Below are 21,383 nucleotides of genomic sequence, written 5' to 3'. Positions count from 1 at the left end.
AAAAAAAAAAAAAAAAATAGAAACCGGGAAGAATCATTTACTGCTGTTCCCACCAGGAAACAAGAACAAAATGTCCATGTTCCTAAGAAAATCCATCAAGGAAGGCAAGAAAGGTCACAAAAATTATGAGCTTCTTTTACAGAACTGGAACAGTACTGAGCAGACAGAAAAGGGATGCGTAGCCCTCCTCCACATCTGCCAGACCACATTCCAAGAAGTCAGATAAAACCAGTCTAGCAGAGAAGAGAAAAACACAAACCACCTTCCATCATCATTTCACAACAACTGATTTGTTCTCTATAACCCCATTAAAAACCTCAAGCCAGACCGGGCACGATGGCTCACACTTGTAATCCTAGTACTCTGGGAGGCCGGGGTGGGAGGATCACATGAACTCAGGAGTTCAAGACCAGCCTGAGCAAGAGTGAGACCCTGTCTCTATATTAAAAAAATAAACAGAAAAAATAAAAAATAGATTAAAAAAATAAAAATAAAAACCTCAAGCCACTCATCCTAGAGGCTGGCATACCTTCTTTCTTTCATGCTGTGCCCTTTCCTCCCTTGGAAAGTAAAATAAACTTCTTGCTTCAAAACCTAAAAAACAAACAAAAAAAATAGATCTACCATATGACCCAGCAATCCCACTACTAGGTATATATACAAAGGACGGAAATTCAGTATATCAAAAAGATATCTGCACTACCATGTTTATTGCAGCACTATTCACAATAGCCAAGATATGGAATCAACCTAAGTGTCCATCAATGGATGAATGGATAAAGAAATTGTGGTGCTTATACACAATGGAATATTATATGGCCACAAAAAGAATGAAGTTCTGCTATTTGAAACAACATGGATGGAACTGGAGAACATTACGTTAAGTGAAATAAGCCAAGCACAGAAAGACAAATCTCACATGTTCTCACTCATATGTGGGAGCTAAATATTAAAACCAATTTATCTCATGGAGAGAGAGAATAGAATGATTTAACTAGAGTGGTTTAACTAGAGTCTGGGAAGGGTAGTGGGGAGTGGGGGATAAAGAGGGGATGGTTAATAGGTGCAAAAATATAGTTAGATAGTTAGATATAATGAACAATATTTGATCTTACAACAAAGTGACTATAATCAACAATAAGTTAAGGTATACTATAAAATAATTGAAAGAGTGGAATTGGAATGTTCCTAACACAAAGAAATGTTAAATACCTGAGGTGATTGATATCCCAATTACCCTGATTTGATTAATTTACATGGTATGCCTGTATAAAACTATTACATGTACCCTGTAAATATATATTAATACAACTATTATGTACCCATAATAATTTAACATTAAAAATTAAAAAAAATTCTCCTTGCTTTGAGAGGAGGTGAAGGAAGCCACACATTGCTTCCATGTTTCAGTGATATAAAGGGTGATGGTGTCTGTAAACAGCCTCTGCTTCTGTGATTCCTTGCAGGGCATCACGGGACTATATCGGGGCATGGCCGCCCCTATCATTGGGGTCACCCCCATGTTTGCTGTGTGCTTCTTTGGGTTTGGTTTGGGGAAGAGACTACAACAGAAACACCCAGAGGATGAGCTCAGGTGAGTACTTATAGGACTGAAGCACTTGATGCTCTTCTGCCTGGTATTGTGTCGTGGGTTAAAGAAAGAACCTTGCCGGACAGTAAATGGCTGTCCTCCTGGGCCCCAAGGTTGACTCCTGGGAGTCCCATATGAAGGAAGTACTTGAGTTTCCTTTGCCCTGTGAAACAAAAGGGAAAAAGAAGAAACAAACAAACAAAAGCCTCCCCCCCAAGCCCCTTACCAGGTTATCATAATTTCTTTTATGAGATAGTATCGATTACTGGGAAGATTAGTAATACCAACCCCATAGGGCTGTTGAGAGGTCTGAATACTAAACTGTGTGTAAAATGTCATGGGCAGTACCTGGTGCTGCAGTAACAACAGCAGGAGCCTTGTTTCCCATCACCTGGTTGAGAGAAGAGAAGCTTCCAACTTTTGTTTTACTTTATTTTTACGACATGATTATAATGATTTCAGATATGGGTTTCTCTGTTAAAGTGAAATTAGTCTGTGTTTTTTTTTAGTAAGCCTGAACAAGTTGGATTTGGGTATGAAGAGGCAGCTGAGTCAGAATTATAGCTCAAAATTTACAAAGTAGTTAATAGTTCATTGATTAGGGTGACAATCCCTGGGAGGGGCTACAGGCAGCACAGGACCCACAGAGGCTGGCCGGCCCTGGGATCCAGGAGTTCACAGGAGGAAACCCAGGATGTCATACTGTTGTATTCTGTTACCACTTCAGGCCGTAGCAGGCTGAGTGAGGGTCTGGGATGTAGACAGAGGTGCTTGTGATATGAAATTCCATTTTTAGAGTTCTTGTGACCCTCTGAATGTGCCCAGCTTCCGTAAACTGCCACAGGTGGCCCCAAATGTGGCTGGTAAGGGGTTGTTTTGAAGCTACATTTGACTGTTGGTAGTTCACGTATCTCATAGACACAGGTACTCTGCTAGCGGCCTGGTCTTTTAGCATATGTTCCAGCTCACAGCTGTACCAGAACCATGCATGACCCCAGTGGAGTCATGTCTTGGTACTTTGGTTCCTGTAGTCACATTAGCACTCAGAGAAACATCCTACCTGCCTGAACAAAGATTGAGACACTTAGGACCCTACTCCAATAATCCTGCTGCATTCACCTCCCTGTAGCAATGTTTGGGGTTGATATGGAAAGGAGCATTACCAAAGGCTTTGGGGTGGAAGCCCAGAAAGGCCCAGCTCTCACAGGTGCCTTCCTGGGATGTGAGTGGGGAGTGGAAAAATAGGCCAGGCAGTTATAGAGTGTCCACATGGTTCCCTGTGCACACACAGAAATCTCATTTGGAGGAAAGTCCCCAGTCCCGGGAGATGGGGTATGCCCAGCCAACCATTGGGCATCCTGGGAAAAATGGAGCATGTTGTTCTCATAGGGAGAATTTAGTTGTTGAGAAGACTGCTCAGGGACATCAGTGTGAACTAGGACCATGAAGCTGGATAGTAGTATGAAAGCAAGTCTCTTTTTTTTTTTTTTTTTTGGGACAGAGTCTCACTGCGTTGCCCGGGCTAGAGTGCCGTGGCATCAGCCTAGCTCACAGCAACCTCAAACTCCTGGACTCAAGCGATCCTCCTGCCTCAGCCTCCCGAGTAGCTGGGACTACAGGCATGCGCCACCATGCCCGGCTAATTTTTTCTATATATTTTTAGCTGTCCAATTAATTTATTTCTATTTTTGGTAGAGACGGGGTCTCGCTCTTGCTCAGACTGGTCTCGAACTCCTGAGCTCAAACAATCCGCCCGCCTCGGCCTCCCAGAGTGCTAGGATTACAGGCGTGAGCCACCGCGCCCGGCCTGTTCCTCACTTCTTGAGCTCCCTGTTGGGTGTGACTGGCTTGAAGGCTCAGTTGTCAGAGGCTTGGGGTCAAGAGGGGCCTGAGGCTCAGACCAGTATGTGAAGTTTTTCAGCAACATTTACTAAGTCATGGGGACTTTGTTGAAATGTTGACTGTGACTTCGTGCTCCATTGCTCCAGACTATGCTGGTATTGCTGATCCCAAAGAAAAGGAGATGCCAGAGGTGGCACAGACAGCTGTGGGTGATGCACAGTAGAAGCCTCAGATTGCTCCTCATACTCAGTGTTGTTCATTCTGTGGGGGTCAGAGTGAGGACCCATACATCTGGCCACTGGGGGACCATTTCCTGCACAGGGGCCACAAGATCTGTCATGCCCACCTGGGTATCATCCCTGTCTGGGCCTTTCTCAGCATCTTATAGCATACTCCTTGCAGCTGGCCTAGCTATCCCTCAGCCTATGGAGATGGCCACAGCCATTCTACCTGGCCTTGAAGATTGACTCTTGGCTTAGAGTGTTCTCAGGCCCTTGGTGATCCAGGGAAAGTGAAATTAGAGGATAACTGGAGGTGACTGAGGTCCAGATCTTGGGTTAGAGGCTTTTCCCCCAACAACTCAGCATTTTACATATGGGGAATCGAGGCTCAAAAAGACCTAGAAACTTGTCCATAGTCACTGTGCATGGCAGGCTCAGGGGTGGAAACCATGTTTTGCTATAAAGCTTCTCCCATGGGTGAGGGATTCTGAGTGCCCACTTTATGTGGGTGGGCCTTGTGACCAGGCTCCCATTGCTCTTGGAACTGAGACCCTTGCTCTGGGAAATTTGACATCAGAATATACGTAGAACTTGGCTTTTATGTGAAATCTGATTTGTGGCTGGGGCTTCTGCCCAGTCCAAGTGCTTATTTTTTTCTTACAAAACCATCTTCTTTGCTTGGATTGCCTCTGTCCTCAGTGGTTAGTCATAAGTGCTTGCTTCTGGTTTTTGTTTTCAATGCAGCTATCCCCAACTGTTTGCAGCTGGGATGTTATCTGGTGTATTCACCACAGGAATCATGACCCCTGGAGAACGGATCAAGTGCTTATTACAGGTAAGGGTATGGTCTGGGGGAAGGTGGCTAGCTTTTTCTATTCAGTGTATAATTTTGTGTGCATGTTTGTCCTTTCATCCTTTATAAAAGCTTCAGGTCAGGTGTGCAAAACAGTTTCAAGGTTTCCAGGAACGTGGAAGCAATCATAATAGAATCAAGAACAAGGGCAGTATAACAAACCAACCAAAATGTCACACCTGTGACACATCAGCCCAGACCTACCCACCCTTATTAGAAGCCACTTCAGGAACTCACAAAGATAAGTCATGCCTCATCAGAGGCAGAAGGGAGGCTGCTCCTGCCCAAGATGTCGTGTGTATTTATCAATTGCCCAAAAGTTCAGAGCCTGTAGAGTGTACTCCATTTTTATAATTTTCTAATTTTGAGAATGTTATAGCCAGATGTGGTGGTTTATACCTGTAATCCCTACTTGGTAGGATTGCTTGAGTCCAGAAATTTGAGACCAGCCTGGGCAATATAGTGAGACCCCATCTCTAAAATAAATAATAAATATATTAAAAATTAATAAAAAAGAATATTATATAAATGAAATCATATATCATACACAATGTAAACTTTTCAGATCGGCTTTTTTTTTTTTTTTTTTTTTTTTTGAGACAGAGTCTTGCTCTGTCAGCCCAGTTAGAGTGCAGTGGCATCATAGCTCCCTGTAATCCTCCTGCCTCAGCCTCCTGAGTAGCTGGGACTACAGGCACGTGCCACTGCGCCCAGCTAATTTTTCTATTTTTAATAGAGCTGGGGTCTTGCTCTTGCTCAAGCTGGTCTCAGACTCTGGACCTCGAGCAGTCCTCCCACCTTGACCTCCCAGAATTCAAGGATTACAGGCGTGAACCACTGTGCCCAGCCTCAGATTGGTTTTTTAATTCAACATAATTTTCTGAAGATTCATTCGGATTGTTGCATATATGAGCAATTCATTCATTTCATTTTTATTGAAATGGGATTTCATGGTGTTACTCAGGCTGGTCTTGAATTCCAGGTTCAAGTGATCCTCCAGCCTCAGGTTCCTGAGTAGCTGGGATTACAGGTGCATGTCACTTTGCCCAGCTATTTTTTTTTTTTTTTTTTTTTGAGATAGTCTCACTCTGTTGCCCGGGCTAGAGTGCCATGACGTCAGCCTAGCTCACAGCAACCTCAAACTCCTGAATTCAGTGATCCTCCTGCCTTGGCCACCCAGAGTGCTAGGATTTGCCCTGTTTGTTTTTACTCAGGATGGCCTATGATTCTGCTTTATCCCAGGCCCCTTTGTGCACTGGATCCCATCCCCTCTTGCCCAGCCACAGGTATCACTTTAATAATTCCTTTTTCTCTCTCCTTCAGCATCAGTTTTTTCTCTCCACTGGATCATTCTCATCAGCATTTTTCATCTTAAAAATACAAACTTCTCTTTACTCTATTTCCCACGTCAATTTCGGTGCTTCATGACTTTGTTTCTCCTTACATCAAACCCTTTGGAAAAGTTTTTTGTTTTTCTCTACTATCCCCAGTTCTTCTTGCTTCTTCTAATTGTTAAACTCACCTTAATCTGGCTTTTGCTTCATAACTCCAACAAAAGTGCTTTTGTCAAGGTTACCAGTGATTTTTACACTTAAGTCCAGTGGTCAGTTCTTGGTCCTCATCTTTCTTTTTAGAGACAGGGTCTCACTCTGTTGCCCATGCTGGAGAGCAGTGGCACAATCATACTTCACTGCAGCCTCAAACTCCTGGGCTTGAGTGATCAAGAGTAGGTTGCTTCCCTTCTGATTTTCCTCCTACCTATTTGGCTATTCTTTCTCTGTCTCCTTTGTTGATTCATCATCTTCTGTATCATTTAATATTCATGTATTCAAGGTTCAGTCCTATTACACCTGTAGCCTTGATGATTTTATCTTGTCTCATGACATTTAGACACCAGTTATATGCTGGTGACTCTCAAATTTATATCTCCAACTCAGACTTTTCCTGAACTCTAAACTAGTTTATCGGATTTTTTTTTTTTTTTAGGGACAGGGTCTCACTCTGTTGCCCAGGCTGAAGTGCAGTGGCACAATCATAGCTCACTGTAACCTCAAACTCTTTGGGCTCAAGTGATCCTCTCACCTTAGCCTCTCAAAGTGCTGGGATTATAGGCATGAGCCATTGCACTCAGCTGTGGGAAAGTTATTGATAACAAATTCAGCTTCTTTAATAGATATAGCGTAATTAATATTTATCTTTTCTGTTTCATCTTTTGACCATTTTGATAAGTTGTATTTTTTTTTTTAAGAAACAGGGTCTTGCTTTGTCACCTAGACCGGAGCTCAGTGTTGCTATCATAGTTCACTGCAACCTCCAACTCCTGGGCTCAAGCTATACTCCTGCAGCCTCCCTAGTACCTGGGACTACAGGTGCATGCCACCACACCCAGCTAATTTATCTATTTTTTGTAGAGACAGGGTCTCACTACGTTGCTCAGGCTGGTCTTGAACTTCTGACCTCAAATGATCCTCCCATCTCGACCTCCCAAAGTGCTAGAATTACAGGCATGAGCCACTGCGCCCAGCCTGTTCACCTCTTAACCAAACCTCATGACCAGCTAGACTTGGAATGCAGTTGGTGCTTAATGGATATTTGTTGAAGGAATAAGTATTAATATTTGTCTCTTTTTTTGTTAGACCTTCCAAATAGCTTTATTATATTTGGGAGATTTCCTCAACTTATTTTTCAACTTTTCTGTTGATTTTATTTCTAATCAGTATGTGAATATTTTGTGATACTTTTATCTAGCCTTTTTCATAGTGCCTTCTGCAATAGCGCATGTTCCAAATACTTATTGATTTGATGGTGAAATCTTTCATTGCTCTAACACATAATGACCACTTTGGAGTATCCATAACCTGCTGGGTCTGTTGACTTTGATGTTGCTGTTCTGACCTGATGATCCCCCCTCCCTCCCAGATTCAGGCTTCTTCAGGGGAAACTAAGTACGCTGGTCCCTTGGATTGTGCAAAGAAACTGTACCAAGCGTCTGGTATCCGAGGCATCTACAAAGGAACTCTGCTCACCCTCATGCGAGGTAAATTTTGAGGCCCTCCACCTGAAGTTATCTGGGGATGGTCTTGCCTGTATTACCAGATTAGCCTTGGCACCATACATGTCATAGCTCCGATAATACTGGAAGTGAGTGTCTGCTTTTAGGCAGTCTTACCCTAGCTAGCATGGACACAGATGATGATTGGGGTCCTTCTGTCCTTCCTGAGTGTCTATGGAGGTGGAATTCATGACAGTGGTAGTTGGAGAGGAGTGGCAAGTAGATAGAAATCATGGCTGAAGGGATGAGTATGAAGAAAGTGTGACTTAGGGACAGTGGGGCTCTTGTTGGTTTTGAGAGGCATGTCTTGGTGGAGTGACAGTAGGAGAGGTAGAGACATTCTCATTCTTGTGCTGAGATGGCAGCTTGGAGGAAGCCCAAATGCACTAGCTGTGGTTGTAACTGTTTGGAGTGGGCATGTTGGTGGTGACCACTCAGAGGGGACTTTAAAGATGAGATGATGTCATGTGTGTGGCACTCACTCACACCAGTGCTTGGTCCAGAGCAGCATCTCATAGGTACAAAATGAATATTACAAATAGGATGTGGCTGCTGAGGAACTTCTCAGGAAACATTGAATGGTCCAGTGCCAAACTTGGCTCTTCTAAGTTTGAGAAATCTGTGGGGATTTTATGTACTTTATGTCACCTTGTTCTTGCCATTAACAGATGTTCCAGCCAGTGGGATGTATTTCATGACATACGAATGGCTGAAAAATATCTTTACTCCAGAGGGAAAGAGGTGAGGAGAACAGAAGAACTTAGAAGCCACTTTCCCCAGTCATGGGTGGTTGCCCTTTCCTGTGGGTGCGTCTGAAAGCAGAACTGGGACTTGTTCCTGGCTCCATGTCTACTTTTCTCTTGTGGCTGCTGAGGTCAGCTAGCTCCTCTTACTCTGTGCTTCACCCAGTGGAGCAAATATTTGAAACAGGTGCATGAAGCTTCCTCCAAGAAGTGGCAGCTGCACTATCACAGGAGCCCTGGCCTTGCACCTCTTCCTTCTAGCCCTGCAGTCCCTGGTATTGGTCCATGGCCTGTTAGGAAACAGGCTGTGCATCACTGCCTGAGCTCTGCCCCCCACAACCCCCTAGGATCTCTCCCCATCCCCCATCTGTGGAAAAATTATCTTCCATGAAACTGGTCCCCGGTGCCAAAAAGGTTGGGGACTACTGCTCTAGCCAGTTTCTCCCTCTCTGTAACTGCCCTGTCTGCCACAGGAAGGATGGTCTGAACAATAGTCTCATAGCCTTTGTCTGACTGGGCTATGTTTGGTGTTATGCAGGGTGAGTGAGCTAAGTGCACCTCGGATCCTGGTAGCTGGGGGCTTTGCAGGGATCTTCAACTGGGCTGTGGCAATTCCCCCAGATGTGCTCAAGTCCCGCTTCCAGACTGGTGAGTAGAGGATAGTGGGGTGGATGGTGACAGAGTGGGGTCCCAGCACTGGCTACCCCTGGGGTACAGAGCTCTTAAGGCCCTAGGGACACTGACTCTCCATGGCATCACCCAGCATCTGTCAGACCACCATTCTCCTTCATAGTCTTTTGTGTTCTAGGATCCTTAGATTCATTTTCATGTCATCCTAAACACAAAGTAAATGAGATCAGAAGTCAAATCCACTCTCTCTCCCCCACATGAACAGAAGGGTTGTTTCATTCTTTTCCCTCTTTTCCATTCTCTTGGCACCAGTAATTCAGCATTTGTGCATTTGTCCTAAGGTGAACTGTGTTGTCTATATACTGGCCCCAGATGACCTGCAAGGTGTCCTCTCTGGGGTGCTGGCCCTGATCCTACAGGAAGACTTTACTTCTTCCCACGTGTGTTGCCATGGTGAGGTCAGGAAGCTTCCTGAAGCCTTAAACATTGAATTCTGCCCCACAGCACCTCCTGGGAAATATCCTAATGGTTTCAGAGATGTGCTAAGGGAGCTCATCCGGGATGAAGGAATCACATCCTTGTACAAAGGATTCAATGCAGTGATGATCCGAGCCTTCCCAGCCAATGCAGTGAGTAGCTTGCAGGGATTCTGCTTTCTTTTCGGGGCTCAGAGCAGGACGCAGGTGGACTCACTTTTGCTTGCTTTTGGGATTGGATTGGGGACTCCATTTTCCCAAAACCCTACCCTCAGCCAGAGCCTCATTTGCTCCCTTTTATGAAGCTGTCTAGGAGGATTTCCCTTTGGGGATCTCTGAGGTGAGGGGCTTTGATTTCCTGACCTGGCCATCAGAACAGGACAGTGTGGGAAATGTATTTTCTTCTCTTAGGAATAGAGAGCACAGCTTGCATCCTTGACCTCGGGTGGGAGTGGGGTTAGGGAGGGGTTTTGGTCCTGACAGGACCAGCTAAACATGGTGCTGGGGCAGGGGTAGGGTGGGGTGGGATTTATGAATAGTCACATTCCTGCTGGCTTGTCTCTTTATCCCAACCCTTTCTCAGGCCTGTTTCCTTGGCTTTGAAGTTGCCATGAAGTTCCTTAATTGGGCCACCCCAAACTTGTGAGGCTGAAGGCTGCTCAAGGCTTCTGGATGCTGGAAGCTGTCGCTGACGAAGAGCAGTGGGCAGGACTCAGCAGTCCTGAAGGGTGAGGGGAGGGGGATGGTGGGATCACAGCTCTGTGCATGGACTTGGTGAGACCATTGCCTTAATGACATCCTCTACCCGTGTAACTTGGTGTGCCATTTTGAAACTTGAATTCACTCTTGTCAATCTAAAGAATCTCTAGAGCATTTGAATTTCGAACAAGTAGCTTCTAGACCAGATAATATCTGTGGCCAGAATGCTGCCTACTGGTCAACTGATGGCCTTACTACACCCAAAATATTCCTGGCTAAAGAGGTAATCTCAGCTTCTCACTGGAGGCACTATGCGTGTTTTCAACCAGCTGACCAGGAGCTGGGGCCGCCTTTAATCCCTAGCCAGGAACACCCACCTGATTTCCAGGGTGCCATCTAATCCTGGGCTATATATGGGGATGTGGATTTGAGGCCCACATCTGTCTGTCCAAGTGGGCTGGGCATATATGCCTAGAACAGATAGCCTGTTAACTGTTGGATTTTTATTTTATTTTTTTTACACATGCAAATAATCAAAATTAAAACTATAGTAGCCCAATTTCCCGGGAGTAGGTGGAAAACTTTCCCTCCTACACAGTGAAGATAGTTCCAACCTGCTGGGATAAGTGAGAAAGCTCAGGGTGTAGGAAGGCTCTTTTTGCATACTCTTTTCTCATGAGAGCACCCTATTTTAACAGGAAACAATAAATGTTGTTTCTAATTTTTGCATTGTGTGATTTTTTTTTTCTTTTGATTCTGGGACATTTCAGTAGGCAGCCATTGGTCTTGGTGGAGGCTGTCAGGGATCCATTATCCTTCCCTGAGAGCCTTAGGCAGGGGTTCCAGCAGGAGCAGGAGGAGGAGGAGGAGGAGGAAGTTTTGGCTGGCTCAGCCTTTTCTGACTGCCCTAGCCTAGCTGCTCTAGAGAGGGTGGGTGGGGTGGTATGGCATGATCAGTGACTGTTCACACAGTCCTTAGTGCAAGCCTGGCATACAGGCCCCCAGGAGACCCAGCCTGCAATCCATTCTCTGTTCATTCTCCTCTCTGCCCTGAGCCACATGGGTGTCTGAACTAACAGATGGGGAATCAATTGTTCTAAAAGGGCAAAAGCAATCTTGAGTTTTCATGTGGACTTTATAGTTACTGTGTGATCGGATGTCACCATCCCAGCTTTACTAATCAGGCAAATGACGATGTCAAGGTATGGCCAGAAAAGGTTAGGTAGTTGGAGTAGAGACTCAAAGCTAGACCCCCGCTTATCTGGTGGAGGGGAAAGCTTGCTAAAGCTATTAGAGCTGGGCTTTTCTGTCATTGCCCCATCTGCTGGTCAAAGTGACTGTTCTTGCTGGCACTCCCTGCCTCATTGCAGCTGCATAGAGACCCTTGGACTTTAGCTTTAGAACCATCACTCTGGGAAGGGTGAGAGGGGGCTGGGACCCACCTCCGTCTGGGAGTTGGGGGTCTAGCAAACCTGGCAGGAAGCTGAAGATTTGTGAGTTTAGGGGAGGAAGTTTTATTCTTGGGAAGATGTTTTTAGATGACCAGATAGGAATTATAGCCAAGTAGAAAATAACATTTTTTAAAGATGAAAATTATATGTCCTCTGCCTGGGAAGGTTAATTCAGTGTTAAACCTGCCCCCTCTCATGCTGGAGGATGTCTTTGTTTAATCTCACTGATTTGCAGATGGCCGTGTGTGTGTCTCCTGAGGCCCTTCTTGATATCACCTAGTCCTTGAGACTGTCCTGAAATTTTAGCATTTGCCTGGAAGCCCCTGTAAGTGTATTTGCATTCCAGCCAAATGCCAGCCATTCTTATGGCGTAGGATCACTTTTACAGTCTGCACTTCTGGATAATTTGTCCTTTGAAACATCTTCCATTTTAAAATGGGTGTTTTGGTTCTTTGATGTTAGTGATGGTAGATTCTTGTACTCCCTTGGGTGTTCAATAGATATTAAGTTAAATAGGGAAGCCCCTGGAGGCATATTTATGAAGGGAGCAGAGCAGATGGTGAGTAACTCCCTCCTGGCTGGTGCTTCCTTTTTATAATGCACTTTGAAATGCCACCTGCTCCTGATATATCTCTTCTCTTCCTGACAGGGGTAAGGGTTTGGGGTGAAAACTGGGGCCCTCCCTAGCAATTTCTCTGTCACAGACAGTCTTAAGTGGAAGCCAGGGAGTGATTATTTAAACAACCAACTGGTGATAAATAGCCTCTTCCAGGCACCAGGAAGGCTGTAACTAGGATAAGGGTCAGGGACAGAATGCTGGTTGTTGCAATAGTGACCATTACACCATTTCTGCTATAAAGTCATACCGTCTCTACTACATAGGTCTTTCCCTACAGTTTTTTTTTTTGTTTTGTTTTTTTTTTTTTTTTTTTGAGACATGGTCTGGCTCTGTTGCCCGAGCTGGAGTGCAGTGGCATCATCATAGCTCACAGCAACCTCAAACTCCTGGGCTCAAGTGATCCTCCTGCCTCAGCCTCCTGAGTAGCTGGACTACAGGCCAGCACCACCATACCCGGCTAATTTTTCCATTTTTGTAGAGACGTCTCCCTCCTACAGCCTTTTGAGGCTGTAATCCTCTATACCTTTTCTAACCTCTTCATAGGTTCATTCTCTCATTTCTTTTCTTTTCTTTTTTTTTTTTTTAAGGCAGAGTCTCACTCTTTTGCCCGGGCTAGAGTGAGTGTCGTGGCGTCAGCCTAGGTCACAGTGACCTCACACTCCTGGGCTCAAGCAATCCTTCTGCCTCAGCCTCCCGAGTAGCTGGGACTACAGGCATGCGCCACCATGCCCGGCTAATTTTTTCTATATATTTTTAGTTGTCCGATTAATTTCTTTCTATTTTTAGTAGAGACGGTGTCTCGCTCTTGCTCAACTCCTGAGCTCAAACAATCCGCCCGCCTCGGCCTCCCAGGATTACAGTGCTAGGATTACAGGCATGAGCCACCGCGCCCAGCCTCTCTCATTTCTTTATCTCCTTGTAACTCAATGTTTAAAGGGTAGGGATTTTTACCCCCACTTTTAGATGTCGAAGCCAAGATGTAGACAGGGTATACTGATCTTCAAAGGTCATTGGCAAGTTGATAATAGAGTGGAGACTGTTCTCTGGGTATCCTGAAGAAAGACTTGTGATGCTATCAGAGGCTGTCCTGGGGCTGCTTGACCCAGGCTTGAGGAGGCCTGTCTGTACCACAGGGGTGGCACACAGAGTCCTGAGAGGCACTGGGAAGGCCCCAGAGCCAGGTGGTCCCTGAGGGCTCCCTCTGCTTTCTCTGCTATGGTAAGCATGCAAGTCTGCGACCCTCCAGCCAGGTTCCCTATGCTTCTCAGCTTCTGTCCTTGCCCTGAGATGTCTCAGAGGCAGACCATGGGTCTACTGCAGAGACTGACACTTTCTCAGGACACAGTGTACCAGGGAAGGGGTGGATAATAGACACAGAAACAGGTGTCCTGGGAATTAATTGCTCCCTGGAGCATGGACACTTATTAAAATAGATCGGATTTCCTGGACCAAAGGCAGTAGCCTCATGCGGGAGGCACTATGGAGGCTGAAGGATAGCTTGGGTGAGGGCACAGGAAACATAGCCCACTTGCCCAATCCCTCCTGCAAACTAGAGTTTCATGAACACTTCTAAGGCAAAATAGAAACTGGTGCTGGTAGGTACTAGTGAGTTGGAAGGACTAGATTAGCGAGGGGCTGGCATGCAGTAGTCAAGTGACCAGCAGGTTCCAGGAGACAGGTAGGAGACCAGAGTGGCTTAGAGAAGTGGTCCCTTGGTTAGGTAAGAGGGAAATGTTCCTGCTGGGGCTGAGTTCCCCTGGTAGGCAGTGGGCGTAAGTTATGTAAGCTGGGGGGTAGCGGGGACTCTGGGCCAAGAGCAGGCCTTCTGAGGAGTTCTGGGGAGTTTGGGCTTCTCCCTTCTTTCTGAAGAGAGAGAGAGCAAGAGAGAGAGATGGGGAAAAATTTATTTTTTTATGAAGAGGGAGTTGGGAGGGGGGTTCAATTTCCTTTTTTTTTTTTGAGACAGAGTTTCATTCTTTCGTCCTAGGTAGAGTGCAGTGGTGTCATCATAGCTCACTGCAGCCTCAAACTCCTGGGCTCAAGCGATCCTCCTGTCTCAGCCTCCTGAGTAGTTGGGACTACAAGAGTACACCATGATGCCTAGCTAATTTTTCTATTTTTGTAGAGACAGGGTTTCAGCCTTGCTCAGGTTGGTCTTGAACTCCTGAGCTCAAACAGTCCTCCTGCCTTGTCCTCCCAGAGTGCTAGGATTATAGGAATGAGCCACTGTGCCCGGCCAGAAAAAAACCTTTAAATAAACCCATCAAGAGTACATGAAATCCATTGCTTCATTGGAAACAGCAGTTGGTACCCTATCCATGTTCATTTTCACCAAGACCCACTGCTGTTGGGCTAAACAATATGCATTCCATCTGTGCTACTCTGCATCTGTAGTTGTAAACATCTCTGAGAATTGGCCCCATTGTGTCCATGTATGTGCCTGTGGCTGGTGGTGTGGCAGTCTGTGCAAGATATAGACTGCCTACTGGGTTAATGTAAGACTAGGTTGGAGTACAGGACCCTCAGGGTTCTGAGGCCTCCACCTGTGCAATTCTCTTGCTTCTGAGGGTCTCTGCTCTTGGCCTTTTCCACCCACCATCATTTGCTGTTGGCAGCTGTTTCCCAGTTACTGGCTGCCTGTGGGTTTCGTTGCCATGGTAACTCCAGTGGTGCAGCTGGATAGGCTTGAAGGCAGGCAGGATGAATACAGGACAAGGGTGACAGACATGGGGCTCAGGCCTCTAGTGTTCTCTCCTGTTACAGGGCCCTGTTCTTTGGCCAGCTCAGCTGGATATTCATGAAGGCCCTTGGGGCTTCACTTGCTACTGAAGTGTTGTATAGAAGGGGCAGAGATGGACCCCCACTCTGGGGACCAAATGCTGGGGGAAAGAGTGGTTGGATCTGGAGCTGGTTGTCCATCCTTACTCTAGTTTATAGAGACAGATGAAGAGCAGCTGCAGGGCTCCCACTTTCTGTGGCCCTCACGCCTAGGTTGCCTTTTTTTTTTTTGGAGACAGAGTTTTGCTCTGTTGCCCTGGGTAGAGTGCAGTGGTGTTATCATAGCTCACTGCAACCTCAAACTCCTGAGCTCAACTGATCCTCTTGCCTCAGCCTCCTGAGTAGCTGGGACTATAGGTATGCACCACCACACCTGGCTAATTTTTCTATTTTTAGTAGAGACAGGTTCTTGCTCTTGCTTAGGCTGGTCTCGAACACCTGAGTTCAAGCAATCCTCCCGCCTTGGCCTCCCAAAGTGCTAGGATTACAGGTGTGAGCCACTGCACCTGGCCATAGGTTGCCTTTTGAATGCTTTTTGCTGTATGGATGGATAGCAGAGCTATGGGGCATCTGAGAACAAGTCATGTAGACTGGCCTGCTTCTGACCAGTGGGGGTTTCTTAGAACAAATGGGAGAACCCACCCATACTCAGCTCTGTTGTCAGCCCTGGAATAGCCTTTCTTTCCTCTATTTTGTAATTGAGGTAGGAGTCTTAACTATACAAGGACCTGTCCTCCTTTAAAATATATAAAACCTGACAATGTGGGCAAACTGGGGAATGGAGTTGTGAATTTGCCTTTCCAAAGGGTTGCCTATAGGATTGCTTGAAGAGGGGCAGATCCCCAGGTTTGGTGGTATAGTGGGAGTCATACTCAGGTTTCCTGGGTATTGCTGTCAAAGACTAACCCTTGGAAACTTAGGACAGTCTGCCAAAGAGCAGAGAAGAGGTGAGGGACCCTGTCTCCTCCAGCTTCAAACTGCTTGTCTGTAGTGAGAGGTCTTTATATTCTGAGATTAGAAGCACAGTTTTGAAGCAAAGGATCCCAGTTCTGAGACTATGAGGTCAGGAGAGTAGTTTCATTGGCTCTGCTTGCTGTGCTGAAATTTATCATTTATTTAATCGGTAAACCTTCTCCAAGAGTGTACTATAAAGACCCAGCAGGGAACAAGTTGGACACAGCCCCTCCCCCCACAAAACTGATGGCTCAAGACTCTTCTCAGGGGTGAAGGAACTTGTCCAGGGAGACACTGCTATTTGTAATGACAGGCCTGGCACCAGCGGGGATGAGGTGCTCCTGTGACAAGCAGCTTAGTTCTCAGCAGCACTGAGCTCCTGGATATGTGCCAAGCTTGTACAGGAGGTGCTAGTGAGGATTTTAATTAATACTGGGTAATTACCAGGTGGTGCTTAACCATTCCAAATGCCCTTCAGGTTCTCAAGCCTACAGCTAGTCACTTCCTTGCTTGGCCTGGCAAGGAAAAGGACTCTGTCCTGTGCCCACTGGGCCACTGGTCAGCACCTAGGCTGTGGCATGGACATCCCAGGAAGGTCTTCTTTTTCTATTCTTTTCCAATCTGGTGGAAGAAGGGGTGCAAGCTGCTAAATAGCCTGGCCTCTCCAGTTCACCTATGCCTCTTCCCCAGGGGCAAAAGATAACAGTGCCTTGTGGTGTGCTCAACTTCATCAAGCAGTGCTCGCCCAGGGTCCAGGGCCCAGGGTCCAGGGCCCAGGGTGGAGTGTGCAGACCTAGACCTGGGGACCCTGGTAAGAATGCTCAGGAGGAGGAATAGGCACAGAGGTCTTTCCTGCTCTGGGCCTTATTCCCTTTTCTCACTGTACACGTTAGGTTGAGTGAGTTCTTCCAAACTTATTTCTCTGTCTGTGACATCAAATTACTATCTTACTGAAACTCCTACTTACTTCCCACAGAGCCTTCCCCATTTCACATCTCACAGACCTCCAGCCAGACTCCTGAGGGTCCTAAGGTCATTCCACCATTCCACTTCGCAGCCAGGGTGGTCCTGACTTGACCAGGCCTGTATTTTTGTTGTGCTTTGTGCTCAGATGGCTTTCCTCCAGATCTTCCTTTGGTCGGGTCCTCCTCAAACCTCAAGGCCAGCTTGAATGTCACCCCCTAAAGTGGGCCCTCATGCCCTTCACCACGGCCGGAACCACACTGAGATGGTCGTGTGTTTCCGCATCTCAGGGTTGTGTCCCTGGTGCTCAGTAAGTGCTGGCAAACAAGAAGCTCTTAGCGAGTATTGAAAGAATAAATGAAAGGTCTTCATGGCCAGGCGAGAGGCACTAAAAAGCCTACCTCGCGGGTAGACCATTCATTATATGATTCCCGAGTTCCCCGACGGGAGCTGCAGCGGGAGCCCACGGGCACCTGAGCACCTCGACAACCGTCTGCTACAAAAGCTGGCAGCTCAACGGCGCACGCGCACAGGGGGCCGACGCTCGGCGGGGGCGCGCACGCCCACGGCCGCGTGCGTCACAACCTCGGCGCCTGCCCCGCCCGTCCAGCTCTCCTGCTCGTCGGTCCCCGCGGCGGTGGCGGCGGCGGCGGCGGCGGCGGCCCAGTGACAGCGGCGGCACCGCCAGGCCCGCCGTGGTAGCTTAGGGTTGCGCGGCCTGAAACGCGGACCCGGCCAGAGAGCAGTGCGACGCGAGGAAGGCCCGACCGGGGCCGTGCGTAAGGAGACCTCGCGCCCGCCGAGCGAGAGGCCGGCGAAAGGAGCGCGGAGGTTGTGGCTGCCGGCGGCCCAGACCCGCCAGTCTCCGCGGTCGCCGCCGGCATGAGCCACATCCAGATCCCGCCGGGGCTCACGGAGCTGCTGCAGGGCTACACGGTGGAGGTGCTGCGGCAGCAGCCGCCTGACCTCGTCGACTTCGCGGTAGAGTACTTCACCCGTCTGCGCGAAGCCCGCGCCCAAGGTTCAGTCCTGCCCGCCGCCTCTTCTTTGGGCTACCACACGCAAGAGCATGGCCCGGACCATGTCGCTGACGAGGACAGCGACTCAGAGGAGGACGCGGACTTGGAAGGTAGGCTGTCGGGGGGCGGGGGGTGCCAAGGGTCGCAGTGGGGGACCCAGGGAGTGGTGCAGGTGTCTCTAGAGGTACAGGGAAGGGTACTGGGGGCTAGGCGTCGCGTCCGGCCAAGCCGACAGCCCTGGGCTGGGACCAGGGAGCTCTCTAGCGGAGTTTTTTGGGTTTCCCTGAACCGCCGGCGTGAGCCCCTCGTGCGCCACTTCCACATTGAGCTCCGCGGTTCTGCGAGCTCTAGAGCGCATGAAGTGATTTGTCGGGTGTAGCCCTGGAGGAAACGTGCGAGCTTTCTGCCCGCGTGGTGCCGCAGGCCTGAGAGGCGCAGAGCCCGCGTCGGCGCCGCAGGAAGATCCTTTGCCTTTGCTTGAGACCCGTCACCAGGTTTGGTTCCGAAGACGAGCGTTTACATCCAGTGACTCCTGTTTAATTACCAGGATGGTAATTTTCTTTGGAAGTAATATCTTTTTTTTGAAAAGTTATTGCGAAAATCTTTTCAGCATAGACAAAAGAAAGAAAAGGTGAGATCAACCCCTATATGCATGCCATCACCCACATTCAACAGTTGTCAGTATTTGTCACAAAGTTTCACCTATACTTTTTTTTTCTTTGCTAAAGTATTTTTTTTTCTCTTTTTTTGTTCTTTCTTATTTGGGACCTTATTTGGAGAAATATCGAAGTGTTTTTAAAGCAAATCTCAGTCAGGTCATTTCACCCTTGCTTACTTGAGTATCGTTTTTTGTTTTTTGTTCTTTTTTGAGACAGGGTTTCACTTTGTGGTGCAGGCTGGAGTGCAGTGGCGCGGTCACGGCTCGCTGCAACCTCCACTTCCCGTGCTCAGACGATTCTCCTGCCTCAGCCTCTCGAGGAGCTGGGACTACAGGCCAGCGCCACCATGCCCGGGCTAGTTTTTCTATTTTTTGTAGAGACAGGGTCTCGCTACATAGCCCAGGCTGTTCTTGAACTCCTGACCTCAAGTGGTCCTCCTGCCTCAGCCTCCCAAAGTGCTGGTATTAAAGGCAGGAACCAACAGTGTGGCCTTTGAGTATGCATTTCTCAAAACGTCCTTGTGAATATATTTTTTTTTAAATTTGGTTAAACAGTTGAATGAAATTTGGTGAGAGTAAACAATTTAGTGTGTGAGTTGCAGGAAAGAAGATAGATAACATTTTCTACATCTGATCTAAGCAAGGATGTCAAGAAGCAATTCCATTTTGCTTGGTTGGTTCAGTATATACTTCGTCAGTTTAACATTAGAATTATCCTACTTTTGAACAGTCAAAATTTAGCCAAACAATGAAAACACTTGAGAGACAAAGTTAGAATTTTAGTGTTATTAGATTACACAGAAAAAAAAAATAGTTCTGAGTTGAATCTGGCCTGGCCACATATTCAAGTCACAGGTGGCAAGGAGTTAATTAATGGTCATTGCTGTAGGAGGTTGTAAGCTTCAGTGTGCTGGGCAATGTCCCTAAGTTTGTTCATGCTAAAAGAGTAAAATTGTACTTCTGGGTTTCCCTTGACTTATTGCATGTTACGTTATGGGTTTTGGGGAAAGCTGGGATTGTTTTCCAAATCTTTGCCACAGTTTTGCTTTGTGGTCTTGGACAAGTTGTCAAACCTGTTTGATTTCAGATTTTCTTATCTTGAAAATGAGGACAGTGACAACTATCTCCCAGGGATAAGTGTGATTTTAAAGGTTTATTTCAGAAGTGACTTCTAGGTTTGTTTCACTGTCATTTCTATAAATCACAAACCTGTAACCTGCTTTGGAACAATTTTTGTTTACACAAAACATCGGTATTTTAGAAATTAATCTCAGATGCATAAAACAGTTACAAATTTTAGTATTAAGTCTTCATTTACTCTTTGTCATTTCTGATACCTTTTTCAAGATATATTGAGTTGACTTAAAATCTTTGTAACCCTGTGCTATTTTTTTTTGGTACTTAAATATTTTTTATGTCTCAAGTTGCTGCACCACATATAATTATAGAATAAATAGAAAGTGGACTTCTATTTATAAATAAGAGACTAAAAATACATTGTAATACAATGAGATATCACTTCACACCTGTTAAGATGGCTATTATTAAAATAAAAACAGAAAATATCCAGGATGTGGAGAAGTTGGAACCCTTGTGCATTGCTCTTGGGAATGGAAAATTGTCCAGCTGCTGTGGAAGACAGTTTGGTGGTTCCTTAAAAAGTTAAACATAGATTCTCAAGTGATGGGCCTTGCTTAAAAAGAAAAAAAAGTTAAACATAAAATTACCATATGGTGGAGCAACTCCCATTCCTGGGTATATACCCAAAAGTATTGAAAACAGGGAGCGGAACGGATACTTGTATGCCAACCAGTGCTCATTGCAGCATAATTCACAATAGCCAAAAGGTAGAAACAAACCAAGTGTTCATCAGTAGATGAATGGATAAACAAAATATGGTGTATATATACAATGGAATATTATTCATTCTTAAAAGGGAATGAAATTCTAATACTACAACATGGATAACATTACAACATTGAAAACATGATGCTAAATGAAATAAACCACATACAAAAGGACAAATATTGTATGATCCCACTTACGAAAGGTACCTAGAACAGGCAAATTCACAGGGACAGGAAGAAGATGAGAGGTTACCAGGGGCTGGGAGGAGGGAGTAATAGGGTGTTATTTTTTTAATGGGTTCAGTACTTCAGTTTGGGGTAATGAAAAAGTTCTCAAGTTGGATAGTGGTGATGAATTTACAACTTTGTTAATGTTCTAAATCTGCAGTCCCCAACCTCTGGTAGTGGTCTGAGGCCTGTTAAGGGACCAGGCCACAGAGCTCTGTGGAAAAATTGTCTTCCATGAAACCTGGTCCCTAGTGCCAAAAAGGTTGGGGACCGCTGTTCTAATTGACACCGAATTGTACACTTAAAAATGGTTAAAATGGGCTGGGTGGAGTGGCACTTTGTGAGGCTGAAGTGGGTTGATCACTTGAGGCCAGGAGTTCGTTTCTCTTTTTTTCTTTTTCTCTCACGAACCCTGGTCTAGAGGCCAGGAGTTCAAGACCAGCCTGAGCAACATAGCAAGACCCCCAGTCTCTACAAAAAATAGAAAAATTAGGTGGGGTGTTGTGTGCCTCTAGTCCCACCTACTCGGGAGGCTGAGGCAAGAGCCCAGGAGTTTGAGGTTGCAGTGAGTAGTGATGATACCACTGCATTCTAGCCTCCTGTAAGAGAGCAAGACCTTATCTCAGGCCGGTGCGGTGGCTCACGCCTGTAATCCTAGCACTCTGTGAGGCCGAGGTGGGCGGATTGTTTGAGCTCAGGAGTTCAAGACCAGCCTGAGCAAGAGTGAAACCCTGTCTCTACTAAAAAAAAAAAAATAGA

General features: G+C 46.4%; 2 protein-coding genes across 3 annotated transcripts in view; both read left to right on the top strand.

The window, feature by feature from the left end:
* Positions 1 to 10,833, top strand: part of SLC25A20 (solute carrier family 25 (carnitine/acylcarnitine translocase), member 20) — an 18,159-nt gene extending 7,326 nt beyond the window's left edge. For both annotated transcript variants that reach the window (XM_012638123.1, XM_012638130.1), the window contains exons 3-9: positions 1,467 to 1,594; positions 4,399 to 4,489; positions 7,427 to 7,544; positions 8,228 to 8,300; positions 8,841 to 8,950; positions 9,437 to 9,561; positions 9,992 to 10,833. In XM_012638123.1, the coding sequence (XP_012493577.1) occupies positions 1,467 to 1,594; positions 4,399 to 4,489; positions 7,427 to 7,544; positions 8,228 to 8,300; positions 8,841 to 8,950; positions 9,437 to 9,561; positions 9,992 to 10,054 (708 nt within the window). In that variant the 3' untranslated portion in view covers positions 10,055 to 10,833. The remainder of the gene's footprint in view (positions 1 to 1,466; positions 1,595 to 4,398; positions 4,490 to 7,426; positions 7,545 to 8,227; positions 8,301 to 8,840; positions 8,951 to 9,436; positions 9,562 to 9,991) is intronic.
* A 6,656-nt stretch (positions 10,834 to 17,489) lies between these two features.
* Positions 17,490 to 21,383, top strand: part of PRKAR2A (protein kinase, cAMP-dependent, regulatory, type II, alpha) — a 95,107-nt gene continuing 91,213 nt past the window's right edge. Inside the window, exon 1 of the mRNA XM_012638112.1 lies at positions 17,490 to 18,001. Within this exon, the coding sequence (XP_012493566.1) occupies positions 17,755 to 18,001 (247 nt within the window). The 5' untranslated portion in view covers positions 17,490 to 17,754. The remainder of the gene's footprint in view (positions 18,002 to 21,383) is intronic.

Source organism: Propithecus coquereli, unplaced genomic scaffold (assembly GCF_000956105.1).
Source record: "Propithecus coquereli isolate 6110/MARCELLA unplaced genomic scaffold, Pcoq_1.0 Scaffold1, whole genome shotgun sequence".
In the NCBI taxonomy this organism is placed as follows: domain Eukaryota; kingdom Metazoa; phylum Chordata; class Mammalia; order Primates; family Indriidae; genus Propithecus; species Propithecus coquereli.
This window is presented reverse-complemented; position numbering and strand designations above follow the sequence as displayed.